Here is a 17,336-nt window from a genome sequence, read left to right as displayed (position 1 = left end):
TCCACATCACTTGAGCTGGAAAGTCTGCGTGTCCACAGTTGGCGCCCTCCCCATATCCTCACTGCCCATGGCCAGGGCACATCCCACAACACGTCACCCCCAGGACCCTAGCCAGCATCTTGCCCCATGAGACTTCACCACAGCACCCTCCTCCACTCTGGGCTCTCGGCCCCAGCAACTGCTTTATCTGCCCAGGAAAACATGCCTGACTCTTCACCTCCCAGCTGTGGGGCTGTTCTTCTGAAGGGTTTCCCAGGCAGCAGCCACCAGGCCACTGGATCCCACACCCCAACCCCTAACAACCCACCTGAGCATTTATCACTGAGAACGCTGGGCCCCAATGCCAGGCCCTCTCCTCCAGAAGAACACTGGGCAAGACTGGCTGCTCTGCCCAGTGCTCATCCCCAAAAGATATCGCAAGAAAAATTATTCTGCCAAGCCTTCAGGACGAGGACCAGATTTAATGGAGCTTGGAAGAAACCACAAAGGCAATAAAGTTCTATTTCTTAGCTCGGACTCATTCTTGAACTATTAACCGGAGAAGTGAGAAGGCAAAAATGACAGCAGTAATAATGATAGCTTGTATTTACTGAGGGCATACTACCGTCACATTTTTCTAAATTCTTTGCCTGCGTTATCTGTTTTGATTCTCTCAAGAGTCCAGCAAAGTAAGAGCCATGATTCTGCCCATTTTTAAGATGAGGAAACTCAAGCACGGAAACACTGAGACCCTTACTCGCGGTCACACAGCTGGTAAACGGCTGAACCGGAACGCACGCCCGGCAGGCTGGAGTCAGACCTTACCCAGTCCATCTGACAGGCCCAGAAGATTGGTTCAACACTCCCCTTGCTATTCTGTGATGGTGCAGCGTAACAAGACAGCCAGGGACCCTAAGGAACGAGAACTGGGCTCCCGCTTAGCCACAAACCGTGATTTTAAAGTGGATACATTTTTAAATGGTGGCTTACACAGGCAGACGCTTCCTTTCTCCCTACACTTCCACTGTCTCATTACATCACTGCCACTCTGCTATCCCACTGGTTCCAAATTCTGTCCCAATATCACATTCCATTCCGATCCAACCAACCAGGCCTTCGTAAAGAATGCTACCATCCTTTCTGCCTTCTTATCGGAACGACCAATCCCAAGCTTCCACCAGCCCCTTTCCTGATTGTATCTTATTCTATGTTTATTATTACCATTAGTCCTTATTACAGGCTCTAATTACTACTAATTTACAGGAGCCATACAAACTCTGTTGAACATAGATTTCATGGAAATCTGACTGTATGTTCATTGAAAGCTGCTGTCCATTCCCTTTAGAAATAAGGAGGTTTTTGTTGGTTTAGTACAGTTCAAGTTTTATTAGGAAAAATGTCTTGAGTACTGGTATCTTCCACTGCCAAAGCCATTAAACCAGAAAGAGCAACCACATTTAAACATGGTTTAAATGGAAGAAAACTATTTTTCTTTCAGTTTATTTTTTCTTTGAAAATTCTTTCAAAGGAGGGTTAAAGGCTAAAAATAATAAATGATTACTCAGCAATAAAGAATTGAAAGATTATATGAATAACCTACCTTATAAGGCGACTGAAAAAGTATCTGAGTATGATGCTAGGGGTTATTCCTTTGTCTGAATTCTGACGCATCTTTAAAAATGATCTTGCACTTAACCAGCCACTGAAAGGAAGAGAGGGATAGATCACAGGAATGACTGATCAGCGATGCAGTTCACGGGTTGGTCAATTTTTTTGTCTCTATCAGGACACAAGAAGTGACGCTGCAGTAGCAAAACATCTTTAAGACTAAAAACAGTAATAGCTTTCTCCTTGCTCACGGTGCGTGTCCATGGCCAGGCACCTTGAGCTCAGCATCCTCCTCACTAAGGGAGCCAGGCCGATGGAGCAGCCTGTGTCGAGAACTCTTAGGATTTCCTCTGTTAACCACTTTCTTATCTAACAAACATCAGCGTTATATTTATCATGTGGTACATTCCATTCCCAGTACATACTGGTAACTGGAAGTTTGTACCTTTTGAGTTTCCCATGCTTTTGACGCTTATTCTGTTCCTTTTCTTTCTTGTTTGTTTTAGGTGTGCATAGGATCTGAGTTCCCAGGCCAGGGATTGAACCCAGGCTCTCAGCCGTGAAAGTGGAGAGTCCTAACCACTGAACCACCAGGGAATTTCTACCTTTTTAACATTTATAGCGATGACCCACTAGGTTTCCTTTAGGATTGACTGGTTTGATCTCCATGCAGTCCAAGGAACTCTCAGGAGTCTTCTCCAACACCAAGAAAATCAACCCTGAATATTCTTTGGAAGGATTGATGCTGAAGCTGAAGCTGCAATACTTTGGCGAAGAGTCAACTCATTGGAAAAGACCCTGATGCTGGGAAAGACTGAAGGCAAACGGAGAAGGGGTGACACAGGACGAGATGATTGGACGGCATCACCGACTCAATGGACACGAATTTGAGCGAACTCTGGGAGATGGTGAAGGACAGGGAAGCCTGGTGTGCTGCAGTCCACGGGGTCGCAAAGAGTCGGACATGACTTAGTAACAACATGTGTCTGATAGTTGCTGTCATGCCTGACTCTTTGCAACCCCATGGACTGTAGCCCGCCAGGCTCCTCTGTCCATGGAATTCTCCAGGCAAGAATACTGGAGTGGGTTACCATTTCCTTCTCCAGGGGATCTTCCTGACCCAGGGATCCTGTTTTGCAGGAGAGTCTTTACCATCTGAGCCACCAGGGAAGCCTACTATTAAGAGACATTTCTAAGTATAAAGACAGGTCAGCTTAAAAAGTATCAGTAGATACATGCTTGACTTTATCTTATAATCTATAGACAATACATTAGAATATGTAATGAATCCATACACCTTTTCCAAAGGAATACCCAAGACAGAAGGAGCAGTAAAGTTATAAATGACAGTCATCAATCAGATGAAATAATTTAGATAAAACTTTTCTCTCTCAAGGAGATGGGGACTAGGCAAGTGGTCAGGAAGGAAATACAATATGCATTTAACTTTGCATGAAAAATAATGTTCAGTTCCACGTTGCTGAACATAGCTCTGTTTTTGCCAAATAAATTCTCTACTTCAAATTACTGTCCAAAAGCTTTATTAAACTCTCCTTCTGGCCTTTGTTTTGGAATCTGTTGCTTTTGCTGCCGCCTCCTGATCGCTATCCTCTGAAGCTCCTACTTCTTTCCCACTGTCCCCTGACACCTCAGTTGCCCTCGCGCCATCCTGAGGCCTCGATTGTCTTCCCGCTGTCCTCGGAAGTTGCAATATCCTTCCCGTGGACCTTCTCGCTCTCGTTGCTCCGTGGCCGCAGAGAGCTGCCAGCGCCGTGAATCCCGCCACTCTTCTGTTCTGCCGTTACTGATGCAGTAGGGATGTCAAAGCAAACTCCCGACTTTCCTTCAAGAAAGACCATTCCCTTCACTTTGGAATCAATATCCTCACCCAGCTGCTCTTTAGGTTCTTTCCAAGCATAGCTAATGTTTGGCATTTCAATCGAGCACCTCAAGATCATGGTCACAAAGCCCGCTTCTGAATTGATCAAGGAGCGCTGGTCTACCAACCAGCACCGGAAATGTAACATATAACAACATACAACTTAGTAGCAGCAATGACGCATGACCCTTGGTGTTTTGCTAAAGAACCAGTGTGTTTCCTATTGCAAAAGAAGGCTGTGTGTGTGTGTGTGTGTGTGTGTGTGTGTGTGTGTGTGTTGGGCGGGACTTAGAAGGGATCAGTGAGGGCTGGAGACTGTCTTTACTCTCTGCCAGCAAGAGTTTTCTTTTGAAATGCAGCAAGCTGGATTCACTATAATAGGAACAAAATCTAGAGAGACAAGTGAAAGAGAGCACTGAGGTGAGGCAGTAGCATGGCCAATTTGGATTCCGGTGCCGCTCAGTTTCCAGAAAGAATGAATCAGGGTCTCCCTCTGTGTGTGGGCAAGCACCGGCTCAAGTTCACAAAGACAGGAAAAGAGAAAGGCTGACAGGAAAACAGGCTCCGAGCAAGACAAGAGGTTCCAAGAGGCTAAGAAGACCCAGGAAACCTAAACAGACTGGGAAAGAATAAAATCCTGCAGGAGAGATATATGAAATCAGTCCCATCTGAGAGATAGGAGAGGGATTCCAAAACCATCACCAGTGACAGAAGTCTTAGGTCTTACTATGTAATATATTGCTTCCCAGGTGGTTCAGTGGTCAAGAATCTGCCTGCCGATGTGGGAGCCGCAGGCAGGTTGGATCCCTGGGTCAGGAAGATTCCCTGGAGAAGGCAACGGCAGCCCACTCCAGTATTCTTGCCTGGAGAATTCCACAGACAGAGCCTGGCAGGCTACAGTCCATGGGGTCTCAAAAGCCAGAGACGAGTGAGCGACTGCACACCACTCACACATGTTAAATATATTAGTGACACAGTTGTTAAGACATGGTGTTGGCGTAAAACAGACTTATATTTCATTTCCGATTGTACTGAAATATACTCTAGCTGAGGGGCTGGGGGGCTTAGGTTATTTCATCTCCAACATCAACTTTCTCGGCTATAAAAACGTATGGGATCAAAGTGTTTCTTAGCGCAGCAGCGGTGACATGTTTTCACTATTAGCAATGTTTCCGGTGTTGGAAAGAAAATGAAGAGACCATGTGCACTTCCTAAAGTAATAAAATGAACATTGGAAGGAGAAAGAGAAGCAGCAATAGTCACTGAGACGGGCCAGCAGAAACAGAAGCAAACAGGAGTGAAGAGAAGGGAGACGCATGTCGTGGCCTCTTGATTGTGACAGGACTTGCTGGGTCTCACTCTGCCGTCCTCAGCCTGCATGCTGGGGCTGGCACAGGGGTTCTCAGGGAGCCGATGGCAGCATCGCCTGGAGGGCTTGTTATAGTCAGAGGGCCTGGTCAGTGGGCTTGGGCGGGGCCTGAGAATCTGCACTTCTCCCAAGCTTCCAGGCGATGCTGAGTCTATGTTCTAAGAAGCACTGGGGAAGGCACAGTGCTCCCTGGGCCCCAGACCGAGCCCAGAGTCAGGTATGCTGTCTTCACCATAAGGGAAAGTGTTAGTCGCTCAGTCCCCTCCGACTCTTTGCTACCCCATGGACTGTAGCCCGCCAGGCTCCTCTGTCCATGGGATTCTCCAGGCAAGAATACTGGAGTGTGTAACCATTTCCTTCTCTAGGGGAGTATTCCCAGCCCAGAGATCGAAGCCGGGTCTCCTGCACTGCAGGCAGATTCTTTACCGTCTGAGCCACCAGGGACGTTTTTGGGGCCATCTGGAATCTCAGGAGTGTTGGCCTGTGTTGTGGACCTCTCAGGACTGACCCAATGGCTCTTCGCTGTCTCTTGATTCTCACTGATGGCCCGGGAGGACCAGCGGCCTTTCGTGCCCTTCATGCTTCCCTCCTGGTGGCAGGTCTCCAGCTTGAGTTTGCTTTGGTTCCAGCCATCCTGATCTGTTCTAGCCAGCCCCCCTCCCGGGCTTGGAGCTCTGCCAGCCAGCCCCAGCCAGCATATGGCATCTTTTGTTGCCGTGTTCTTACTAGCTTCCTTGCAGGAAACAGAGCTCTGGTCTTTGAACTGCTGTCCCCTGCGCGGACCTCCCTGCCCTCCAGAGGCTCCCATCGTGCACATGGATTTCAACGGCCTGACTGGACCCAGCTAAGCTCTCTCGGAACATCTGGTGCCCAGTAGCCCTGATATCATGGTCTCGTTCATTGCAGATGGTGGACTCTGTCCCTTGCCTCTCTGGGCTGCTCTTTACTGGATAGAGCATGGTTGGACAGGTGAACGTGCGTGCATGCTCCGTCACTAAGTCCTATGCGACTCTTTGTGACCCCATGGACTGTAGCCTGCCAGGCTCCTCTGTCTATGGAATTCCCCAGACAAGAATACTGGAGTAGGTTGCCATTTCCTCCTCCAGGGGATCTTCCCAACCTAGGGACCGAACCCATGAATCCTGTGTCTCTTGCATTGGCTGGTGGATTCTTTACCTGCTGAGCCATTGGGAAGCCCCTGGATGGATGAATGCTTAGCACTTAATGATGCCATCTACCATCACCATCTCCCTCTGAAGGAAGGGATACGTAACTCCAAACAGGCAGAGACAGGTCAGCACAGAGGCTGGAGCTCAGACTCTGGGACCAGACTGCCTGGGTTTAGACGACGGGACCACCAGGACCACGCCGCTTCCCACTCAGCTCCCTTATCTTTAAAGTGGAGATTTTGGTGGTCTGCCATACAAGGAATAATATTCAGCCATAAAAAAAAAACGAAGTACTGATAAGTGCTTCAACATAGATGAACTTCATAAACATGATGCTAGCTGAAAGAAGCCAGGCACAAAAGCACGCTGTGTGAGCCGCTTGTATGAAATATCTAGAGCAGGTAAATCCACACTAGAGAAAGCAGGTTTCTAAGAACTGGAGGTAGGAGGGACTGGAAAAAACTGCTCAGTGGGTGTGAGGTTTCCCTGAGGGTGAGGAAAACGTTTTGGAACCAGATAGAAGGGGTAGCTGTGCAACAGGTGAATGCACTAAGTGCCATTGAGTCGTTCACTCGGAGTGGCTAATTTTCTGTGATGCGAATTTCACCCCAACCCCCAAAGAACAGAGCCAAAAAACTGAGGATTTTAACAGTTGTCCCTACTGCATAGGAACACCACGAGGGTTGCGTGATATAATGCTACAAAGGACTTCATGCAGAGCCTGACACTGATGAAACATTTAAGAAAATTTACCTCTTATTAGTTAATTTAAATAAACACCGCTTTATGTAACCTCACACCATTGTCTTATTTTTTTCCACATTTCGCTGTGGTGAGAACTGGCAACTTGATCATGGATTTGCACCACACCAGGAGCCAGAATTTGAGAAGTGCTGAAATAAACAAGTTTGATCAATAAAATCACCTTTTATAAAAGGCCTGTTTTAGAGAACCATCCAGAATCATTTAATACAATGAAGACAGAAAAGAGAGGAACTGGCGACCTTGGTACTGTCCAGGGATGCACAGAGGCAGAGGCCAAGGAGAGTCAGCGTGAGTCCTTTGGTTTTTCTCTCTAAATGGAGAGCAGGCACATCCACACTTCCCCAAACAAAGAGCCGCAAGCACAGCTCCAGCAGCGAGAGCACATTACCTGATCAGGAAAAACGTGTCCACTCCGAGATAGAAGGGGCCACTCCGAGAATAAAGGTGCAGTGGGTTTCTAAGCACCCTGGCTTTCCATTCAAGCACGTTATCTGTAAAAACGTGGGACACAGTGTCTTTTTATTGAACAGAAGAAAATCTTGTGATTTATCTTTTCAAAAAAAAACACCTTTAGCTTTCTGTATTGAGAGGGTTTTGTGCATCCGTGCAATTCACTTCAGAGAAGAACGTGGAACGGGAATAAGAGAGCGTGGCTCGGGAGCTGACTGCGGCCTGGGTTCTCGCCTGGGCCCCTCTGCAGGGCCTGCGGCCCCCTTGGAGCTACAGAGCATCCCCTGTTCAGATTCCCTGGGGGGTCCTCAAACTGCCCTGGCCTGGCCCCTCCCCTCAATTCTGATGTGAGTGTTTAGGTTCCACTTGGAGAGTTCCGCTCTGTCGACAGGAGCCCTTCTGGAGCGTACCAACAGAAGGAAAATTCACAAACACTGATTTTATACTAGTGAGCAACATTCACCTATATTTGCCTATGTTTTCAAGGTGGGGTGGTGTTTCTGGATTCATTAATTACAACAAGAGGGAACCCAGCTCTTCAGAAGTTAGAAATAAAATACTCAGCTATCCCCATTCACCAGGTAATCAGGTGCCTGGTTTATACCCAAGGGAAGGTAAAGCAACCACTGGACACTGGCCCAGAACACTCATTTACGGAGGCCACGGCCACGTCTCGAGAAGAGAAGGAAGGCCACTTGAGAAGCCCGCAGGCTCCCCTCCTAAGGCCCAACATGACCCCCTACACGAAAACCCCCCCTTCCTTGATTACCCCAGAGATCCCCCAGTTTTCCGCACCCAGAGACAGCCATGCCGTCATCTGACTGGTATGCCCCGACACGATCCAGAGGAGGCTCAACACTCGGAGGCCGTTCAAGGCAGGACACGCGCTTCCTGGCGTCTTTGTGGTCCAGAGGGCTGGCACATTCTTCTGCCAAGAAAAGCATTTCAGAGCACGGTCCACGACTCCTAGAAAACCTGGGCAGGAGCAAAGGCATTACTGCCCACCCTGAAAGCCAGACCAGGCCACACACCGCCCCCTAAATAAGAGGCAAAACCTGCAAGCCAGTGATCCTGGCCGCCCCCCAGACGCTGCCTCCCTTTGACCGTGGAAAGCTCAGCCCAGTTCTCCTTGTCCCCTCTTGATCTATCTGTGGATCTCTGGACTTGGTCTCCCTCCTCTAGGAACCTCGACTTTCCCTAACAGTCTTGATCTGAGGTTGGTGCCTACGCCGTCTCATGACAGAATAGGCTTACCGTCTCAGGCCCCAGGAATGCCACGGCCTGCCAGCCTCCATCGTGTTTCACAGAGGGTTAGGCGAAGGGAAACTTAGACATCATTGAGAAGTCACACACTCCCTAAAGCCAGCGTGGGGCTTGAAATGGCATCCCTGGGGCTCGCCCAAGAGTGAATCGCTTACAACAACATCCCTAGGAACGCAGAGCGGCAGGGGCAGCAGCAGCGAAGTGTGCGGCCCTAGAGTCAGTCGGAACTCCTGGCTCTGGATCTGCCGTGTATTAGCTCTGGGACTTCTGGCAAGTGAATTAACTTCTCTGTGCCCCAATTTCCACACTTGCAGAATGGGAGTCAAGGTCGACCTTAGAATCGTGGGCTGATCACGGGAAACAGATGAGACACTGTCACAGCTGCTCCCACTCCCCAGTTTAAACCCCATTACTTAAAGAACGGTGAATGCCTTCTACTTAATTTACTCCCTTTCATTTAAAACAAATTTAATTTGGCTCATCCCAAGAGCCCATGAAGTGTCTGGAATTGCGAAACAGGAGCCTCCAAAACTCTAGCTGGCTCCGGGAGAGTCATTGTTTTCTCCAGAACGTCGCTGGGTGCCTCAAACGTGAGCACAAGAATGCCTTGCAGAACGGAAACTCATTCACAATGGAGATCGGGCTTATAAACAAGCTCTGGAAATTTAAATCAATTTCTTAAATGGAAGAGCATAATTAGCATTTTGAGGTTCCAGGGATAAGGAGGAGTTTTTCCACTGGGGTCGCTCTCAGAGGTGCCTGCCTGGACGGGAAGCTCACCCTCCCGCTTAGAGGGATTTTCGCTCAGCAGGAGCGGGCACAGGCCTACACCTTGTATCCAGGCTCCTCTGGGTTCCCCAAGAGGCCACAAGCTCTAGAGGGGAGTCACAAGAGCTGGGCTCTGTCCAGCTCTGCCAGTTCCTTTACCTCGCTGAACCCGTTTCCTCACTTTTTTTTTTTAATCAGAATTTTTTAAACTTTATATTTTCTGGCTGTGCTGGGTCTGCATTGCATCACGGGCTTGTCTCTAGCTGCAGTGAGCCGGGGCTCCTCTCCGCCGTGCTGCTCCGGCTTCTCAGAGCAGCAGCTTCTCTTGTGGCCAAGGGAGGGCTTTGGGGCTCCCGGCTTCAGCAGTTGCGGCTCATAAGCTGAGGAGTCTTGGCCCCTGGACTCTAGAGCACAGACCCAGTATAATTGTGGCACACAGGCCTGCTTGCTTGTTGGCATTTGGGATCTTCCCGGACCAGGGATCGAACCTGTGTCTCATATTGGCAGGCGGATTCTTTACCACTGAGCCATCAGGGAAGCCCTTTCTTCACTTTCAAACTGAGCACACTTTTCGGCAGGGCTGTTGTGAGGCTTCAAGAGCAATATTTGTCAAATATCTGGCCCCAGGCCTAATTTGGCAAGCAAGCGCAGAATACATTTGGCTATCATTCTTTTTTTTCCCATCTAAATTCCACTTGCGAGTGAACTTAACTAACAGTAGCTACCAGACTGTCTGAAAATAACTGGTCCAGAGAGAAGGCAGCCTCTCTGAACCCCATTTCACTCATTTGTATATGAAAAGTATCTTAAACCACAGGAGCAGGGGGAGGATCGGGTTAAACAATGCACGCGGTTACCTAAGTGGGATCCCTGGACCAGTAGCTTCAGCATCACCTGGGAACTGGTCAGAAAGGCACGGTCCAGCTCCACCCTAGACCGACGGGATCAGAATCCTAGATGGCTGGGCCTGGGGATCTGGCTATGACAAGCCCTCCGGGTGATTCTTCTGCTCACCAAAGTTGAAGGACCACGGGTGTGACAGTGCTTTGAATTTCCAGATTTTCCCAGTGATTATTACTATGAGCCCACTCTCAGTAACTACGAGCCCAGTATTACTACAAGCCAACTACCAGGACTTCCCCGGCAGCTCAGACAGTAAAGAAAATCCGCCTACAATGCAGGAGACCTAGTTTCGATTCTCAGGTCGGGAAAATCTCCTGGAGAAGGAAATGGCTACCCACTCCAGTATTCTTGCCTGGAGAATTCCATGGACAGAGGAGCCTGGCAGGCTGCAGTCCATGGGGTCAGAAAGAGTCAGACACAACTGAGCGACTTAACTCCTTTCTACTTTTAGTAACAGACCACAGAGGAAGAGCCCCCGGGCTAAAGTCCACAGCCATTAACTTCATGAAGATGTCCTCAAATATTCGTTCACATCCTTCTCATCTAAATAGTGAAGAACAGGGACTTCCCTGGCAGTCCAGTGGCTAAGGCTTGGCACTCCCAGTGCAGGGGGCCTGTGTTCAATCCCTGGTCAGGGAACTAGATCCCACATGCTACACCCAAGAGTCTGCATCCCACACCTAAAAGATTCCATTGCTGCAAGGAAGGTCAAAGACACAGAGTGTTATGCTGATCTCACTTCCTAGAGTGTGAAAGTGGAGGAAAAAATGCTGAACCCAAGGAGAAGACTCCTGAGAGTCCCCTGGACTGCAAGGAGGTCCAACCAGTCCATTCTGAAGGAGATTGATCCTGGGTGTTCATTGGAAGGACTGATGCTAAAGCTGAAACTCCAATACTTTGGCCACCTCATGCGACGAGTTGACTCACTGGAAAAGACTCTGATGCTGGGAGGGATTGGGGGTGGGAGGAGATGGGGACGACAGAGAATGAGATGGCTGAATGGCATCACCGACTCGATGGACATGAGTTTGAGTGAACTCCGGGAGCTGGTGATGGACAGGGAGACCTGGCGTGCTGTGATTCATGGGGTGGCAAGGAGTCGGACATGACTGAGCGACTGAACTGAACTGAACTGAACTGAAGGGTCTCTCCATCTCAATTATTTCCCAACATTCAGGAATGTGACGTTTCACTCTGATGGTACTAAATATTGACAAAATTGCTCCAGCCACAGAACACAGAGATGCCCCATTCTGAGATCACAGGTAAATGTCGCGGCTGAGAAAGCCAAGGTAACCTTAGCGTCCCCATCAGAGAGGGTCTTCCTTTGGATGAAGAACCTAAAGCTTCAAGGCTGATTCCTGGTCCCACACCTGGTGTGTCTGCCTATGGTCTGGCCTTAAAAGGCCTTGTGGGTTAGCCCTTTTTTAGAATAATTTCATTCATTTGTGTATTCACTTCTGGTTGCGCCGGGTCTTCGTTGCTGTGTGGGCCCTTCTCTAGTTGCAGCGAGTGGTGGAGGGCAGGGTGGCTAGTCTGCAGCTGTGGTTCGAGGGCTTCTCTTTACATTGGCTCCTCTTGATGCAGAGCACAGGCTCAGCAGTTGCAGTCCCAGACTCCAGAGCACAGACTGAGTAGTTCTTCTGCACGGGCTTAGTTGCTCCAAGGCATGCGTGCTCTTCCTGGACGAGGGTTTGAACCCATGCCTACCGCATTGGCAGGAGGATCCTTCACCACTGAGCCAGCAGGGATGCCCCTGTGGGTCAGCCTTTCAAGTGAGGACAAGCAACGGTGAGTTCTGATGTCTGACTGTAGACTCACCCTCAAGCTGACAACCTGCGCGTAGCAGGCCTCTGGGACCCGCTGACCTCCACGAGGCCAGTGCAGCAAGAGGTCTCGGCCAGTTAAAGCCCCTACCCTTCCCTCCTGCTTCTGGTTTCACACCGAGAGAACAAGGAAACGAACAACAAATTAGGAGGAGGGGAGGACACACTATCTCATTGAATTCCTTCAACAAACCCCATTTTATGTCCCCATTTTACACATGTGGAGACTGAGGCTCCTAGAAGTCGAACGACCTGACCAAGGGCAGAGTCAGAAACCAAAGCGGGTTTGAGAAGAGACTGCTAAGCATGTGCTCTTTCTGCCACGCCCACCCTGGAACCTTCTACATTGGCAGCCAGGGAGCAGAGAGAGCTCTTGCATAGTGTCGGGTGAGAAATATTAGAGAGGTCTGAGGCTAAGAAAGATGAAGGCAAGAGGAGAAGGGGACGACAGAGGATGAGATGGTTGGATGTTATCAGAGACTCAACGGACTTGAGTCTGAGTAAGCTCTGGGAGTTGGTGATGGACAGGGATGCCTGGTGTGCTGCAGTCCATGGGGTCACAAAGAGTCGGACACGACTGAGCGACTAAACTGAACTGAGGCTCAAGGTGAGGCCATCAAAACTGTCCTCACCATGTGATGGGGCCATAAGAGAAACAAGAGAATAAGTGGATTTATTTTCTGAGGCCTCAGAGGACAAACCAGGGCCCAGGAATAGAAAGTACAGGGCAGCAGGGCTTGATGCCATGCAGAAGGCTAACAATGAACATTTCCAAGGCCTCCTGATTTGGGAAGGAACTTATACAGCGACTGCTAGGTCTTCTCAGCACTTATGTCATCCTTATACAAACATGTTTTGTCCCAGTTTTCTCATTGTTGGGGTATTTTCTCTGGTGCTGCTACTGTTTTTGTTTTAGCCTGAGGATCCGAGCAGGATCTGATAAAGTCATCACTATGATTCCACAGGAGCTGTGTTCCCGGCACCTACTTGAGCACGTGTTCCTATTCTTCTGGTCCAGTCACAGCAATTTTGTTTTGTTTTTCCCCCTCTCATTGGAGTAAAGGAAGGACAATTATGTGGACCTAAGGGGCTCTGCCAAAAATTATTCCACCACTTGTGAAAGCGTTAGTTGCTCTCGGTCGTGTCCGACTCTGCGACCCCAGGGACCGTAGTCCGCCAGGCTCCTCTGTCCATGGAGTTCTCCAGGCAAGAATACTGGAGAGGGTAGCTTTTCCCTTATCCAGGGCAATCTTCCCAACCCAGGGATCAAACCGAGGTCTCCTGCATTATAGGCAGATTCTTTACCAGCTGAGCCACCAGAGAAGCCCAAGAATACTGGAGTGGGAAGCCTATTCCTTCTCCAGTGGATCTTCCTGGCCCAGGAATTAAACCAGGGTCTCCCGCATTGCGGGTGGATTCTTTATCAACTGAGCTATCAGGGAAACCCAAAAGTAGCAGTTGTTTCTACTCTACTTGTGAGGCTATTCTTATTTCAAAATGTGTGTGTGTGTGTGTGTGTGTGTGTGTGCGCGCGCGCGTGTATTTGCCCTGCCATATGGGCAGGTGGACACGAGGGTAAACTCTTGATTTTTAACAAGAACACAACCCACTGTGATCTATGCTCACCCAGCCTCTCCCTGCACTGCACTGGGCTGTCTGTTCTGCTCTAATCCCCTTGGGCTGCACACTCACACCCCTGGTGTCAGCTTGTATGTAAACTGCTTCCCTCGGTGCTGCCAGGAAGGTCCTGTGGGTCACCTGTGTAGCTCTGACACTGAAAACAGACGCTGTGCTCATGGGAAGGTCCCTTGGAGAAGGACTACAGTGAAACCCAATCACTGTTCTGACCCAGACTTTTCGTCGCACAAAGACACGCTGGGTAACTGTACCCAAGAAAGAAAGTGGCATTTTCATCGACCTCGCCTGTGAACACACGGATAGGAAACAAACAGTGAACGGTGGAGAGCAGAGACCAGCCTCCAAGCCGGCTTCTGGACGCTGTTGGGCATCGCTAGACCCCAGCCCTGCAGGGACTGTTTCCTAACAGCGCCATCATCTAAGTCACCTCTCGGGAGTCTGTGAAAACACCTACTTTTTCCTCTGCTCAGGGTTCCCGATGGTGAGACGGGCACACAGCCTGTGGGCTGGACACCGCCTCCTGGCCCGCTCCCCACCAGCGCTCTCAGAGGCAGGCTCCCGTCCGCGGCCGGAGGCTCCTCGGGTTCCGGAGACGCCTGGCGGTCCAACCCCCGCCCGGTGGAGGCCACGTAGACGGTCCCCGCCAGAGGGAGGGTGAGGCCGAGGATGGTGAGGACCCTGCAGGGAGATGACACAGGTGTGACGGCGCCTGGGGCAGGCCGGCACCGCGCAGAGATGCAGAGAAAACAGCGCAGGGGAGAAAGCCCGCTCCCACCGCTACTACACGTAGGCAAATGGTGACATTTCCAAGGATTAGGAGTGGCTTCCTAAGAAAAAATAATGAAAGACATTACAAAGTCAAAGATGAATGGATTTCACTAAACTCCTTATGATAATTGTGAAAAGAAAAAACAAAACACCATACCAAACACAGAGCAACCAAGACACTGAGGAAGGTATTTGCGGCTGATACGACTAGGGAGTGACACCCTTCATCCATAGGCTGAACTTTAAAAATCAGGAAGAACCCAGCGCACAGAGACACAGAAAGGGGGATGAAGAGAGTGAAGAGCAGAGAAACTGAGAAGGCAAGCCCTTATTACCAACTGTTTAGTGTAAATTAGGTCCGTTCATGTGTCTCTCAAACTGGCACTGGTTTTCATAAAGGGAGCTTGGGTGGCTGGGTGATGATACAGACACGGGCGTCTCTTACTGGAGCAGCAGAATGAGGTTTGCAGGAAAGCTCTTTATCAGGGGATCTGAGCTCTGGGCCAGCAAGTCCACTGCCCTTACTTTGTCCTAAGGAACCATGTCAGGTGCAACTAAGACTTCACAGGCACGTTTGCAGAGGTGTCTGGGTGAGAAGCAATGCCTCAAATAAAAGAAATTCAGGGGCTTCTCTGGTGGCTCAGTGGTAATGAACTTGCCCGCCAATGGAGGAGACACGGCTTCGATCCCTGATCCGGGAGGATCCCACCTGCCGGGGAACAGCTAACCCTGTTCACCTCAGCTACCGAGCCTGTGCTCTAGAGTCCGGGAGCCACAACTACCGGCCCGTGTACCCCAGAGCATGTGTTCTGCACCAAGATGAGTCACAGCCACAAGAAGCCCAAGCTCTGCAACCAGAGAATAGCCCCCACTTGCTGAAACTACAGAAAAGCCCCTGCAGCAACACAGACACAGCGCAGCCAAATACATACACATACACACATAAGAAATTCATCTTCGGGGTCGCATGATAGAAATAGGAATGACTGGGGACAGAACACTTTTCTCAGTGATCCCCAAAGCCCATCACACTTGGGTGAGGCTGGCTTCCTCTGGAACACATTCGAATTTTCTCGTTAAGGTAACAGAGAGCACTGGACAGACGTCATTCAATGAACGAAAATGAAATGGCCGAGTGCAGCTGGTGAGCAGCAGTTGATGAAACAGCCCAGCACACACATGGCAGCCCGGGACCTGGGCGGTCTCTACTCACAGACAAAGGGCCGCAAACGTGTCCAGGGGGAACAATTCAGTGGCACACCTGGCCACACCCCCACCAGACGAGGAGGAAGAGTTCATTGCAAAGAGAGGAAGAGAAGGAGCCCAGAACGAAGCCTTTCTGAATCTTAAAATATCTACCAAGAGAAAGGAGAAAGAAAAATAAGATTGCATTAGTAATACTTTGCAATAAAAACTTGACACTTTGCCAAGAGCTTTCATATTTATCATTTCAAAATCAAATCTTGACATTACAAAGACCATCTGGCTTTAATATATCTGATTTACAGGCGGGGAAATTAGAGCTCAAAGTTGCTGAAACTCAGAGACCTAGGTACCATAAGCCCAGCGGGAGGTGGACCGTGGGTCCTCTGTATCCTCAGCCTGCCCAGGCTCTGCATCTTTTCCCAGCTCCTGGCACAGGGAAAGACAGTCCATGGAGGCCCCATTGCTGGCTTAGACCTTTCTATGAGCAGGTCCCCACAAGAGAGAAAGATGCAACACGAGATGGAAAAATAGGATGCTACAAGCTAGGGAAAGGTGCTGTCTGAGTCTGAAGATAAGAGGTACCAGCTGAGGACACAGCTAATCGATCACCGATGGCTCAGAGGTAAAGAATGTACTTGTGGTGCAGAAGACTCAGGGTTGATCCCTGGCTCGGGAAGATCCCCTGGAGAAGGAAATGGCAACCCACTCCAGTCTTCTTGCTGGAGAATCCCATGGATGGAGGAGCCTGGCGGGCTGCAGTCCATGGGGTCACAAAGAGTCGGACACTGAGAGACTGTGCATGAACACAAATTAGGCACCACGAGAAACAGTTTGTGAAAATATTACTGGTGACACTGGGGAACAGAGGCCTCCAATGTTAGTGTGCCTCAGAATCACCGGGAGGGCCCAGTAAATAGACTGCTCCCTGCCTCCTCTCACTGCTAAGAATTGACATTTCTAACATTGGCAGGAGCTCCTGCTGCTAATTGGAATGCATACTTTCAGAACTCCGGGCTGGGAAGATCCCCTGGAGGAGGACATGGCAACCCACTCCAGTATTCTCACCTGAAAAATCCCATGGACAGGGGAGCCTGGCGGGCTAACACCCATGGGTCGCAAAGAGTCTGATATGACTGAGCGGCTAAGCACAGCAGTTTGAGAACACCAGACCAGGGGACTTGCAAAATCTCAGCAAAGGACGGAGGACACAGTGTGGTCTAATAAAAGAACAACACTAAGGACTTCTCTGGTGGTCCAGCAGTTAAGCATCTGCCTTGCCGTGCAGGGCATGCAGGTTCAATCCCTGGTCAGGGAACTAAGATCCCACATGATGCAGAATGACTAAGCCCCCACGCCACAAAGAGAGATCTCTCATGATGCACTGAATCTCCTGCATGCCACAACTAAGGCCCAAGGCAGCAAACTAAATAAAACCATTTTTAAATAAACGTAATAAAATAGCAGCAGTTATAAATAAGAAAAAAACTGCCACTAAGGGCCCTCTCGCTCTGAAACACTCCTTGGTCATTGTTTTCAATCTGTCAGCATCCCTAGAAGGAGCCGTTGCTTACCTTCCTTTACAGACAAGGAAGATTCTCCTTAAATAAGTTCATGAGCCTGAGCGCATGGTTAAGAACACAGGGTCTGCAGCGTGGCAGTCCGCAACCACCCCTGACCGTCTGGCCCTGGGCGAGTTAGCTGAATCTTTCTGTGTCTCAGCTTCCCTCTTGGTGAAATGGAGGTAA

The 17,336-nt window shown here is 49.6% G+C and overlaps 1 protein-coding gene across 1 annotated transcript in view; it reads right to left on the bottom strand.

The window, feature by feature from the left end:
• The window catches only part of LOC129549640 (O-acyltransferase like protein-like), a 63,282-nt gene that overhangs the window by 23,000 nt on the left and 22,946 nt on the right, over positions 1-17,336 (bottom strand). Inside the window, exons 4-8 of the mRNA XM_088833414.1 lie at positions 15,599-15,740; positions 14,072-14,295; positions 8,015-8,194; positions 7,158-7,260; positions 1,580-1,681 (exon numbers count right to left, since the gene is read on the bottom strand). Of these exons, the coding sequence (XP_088689540.1) occupies positions 1,580-1,681; positions 7,158-7,260; positions 8,015-8,194; positions 14,072-14,295; positions 15,599-15,740 (751 nt within the window). The remainder of the gene's footprint in view (positions 1-1,579; positions 1,682-7,157; positions 7,261-8,014; positions 8,195-14,071; positions 14,296-15,598; positions 15,741-17,336) is intronic.

This window comes from Moschus berezovskii, chromosome 28, assembly GCF_049115385.1.
Source record: "Moschus berezovskii isolate FMDL1 chromosome 28, NW_MosBer_1.0, whole genome shotgun sequence".
NCBI lineage: Eukaryota > Metazoa > Chordata > Mammalia > Artiodactyla > Moschidae > Moschus > Moschus berezovskii.
The sequence above is the reverse complement of the archived record's forward strand: the minus strand, read 5'-3'. Positions and strand labels throughout refer to the sequence as shown.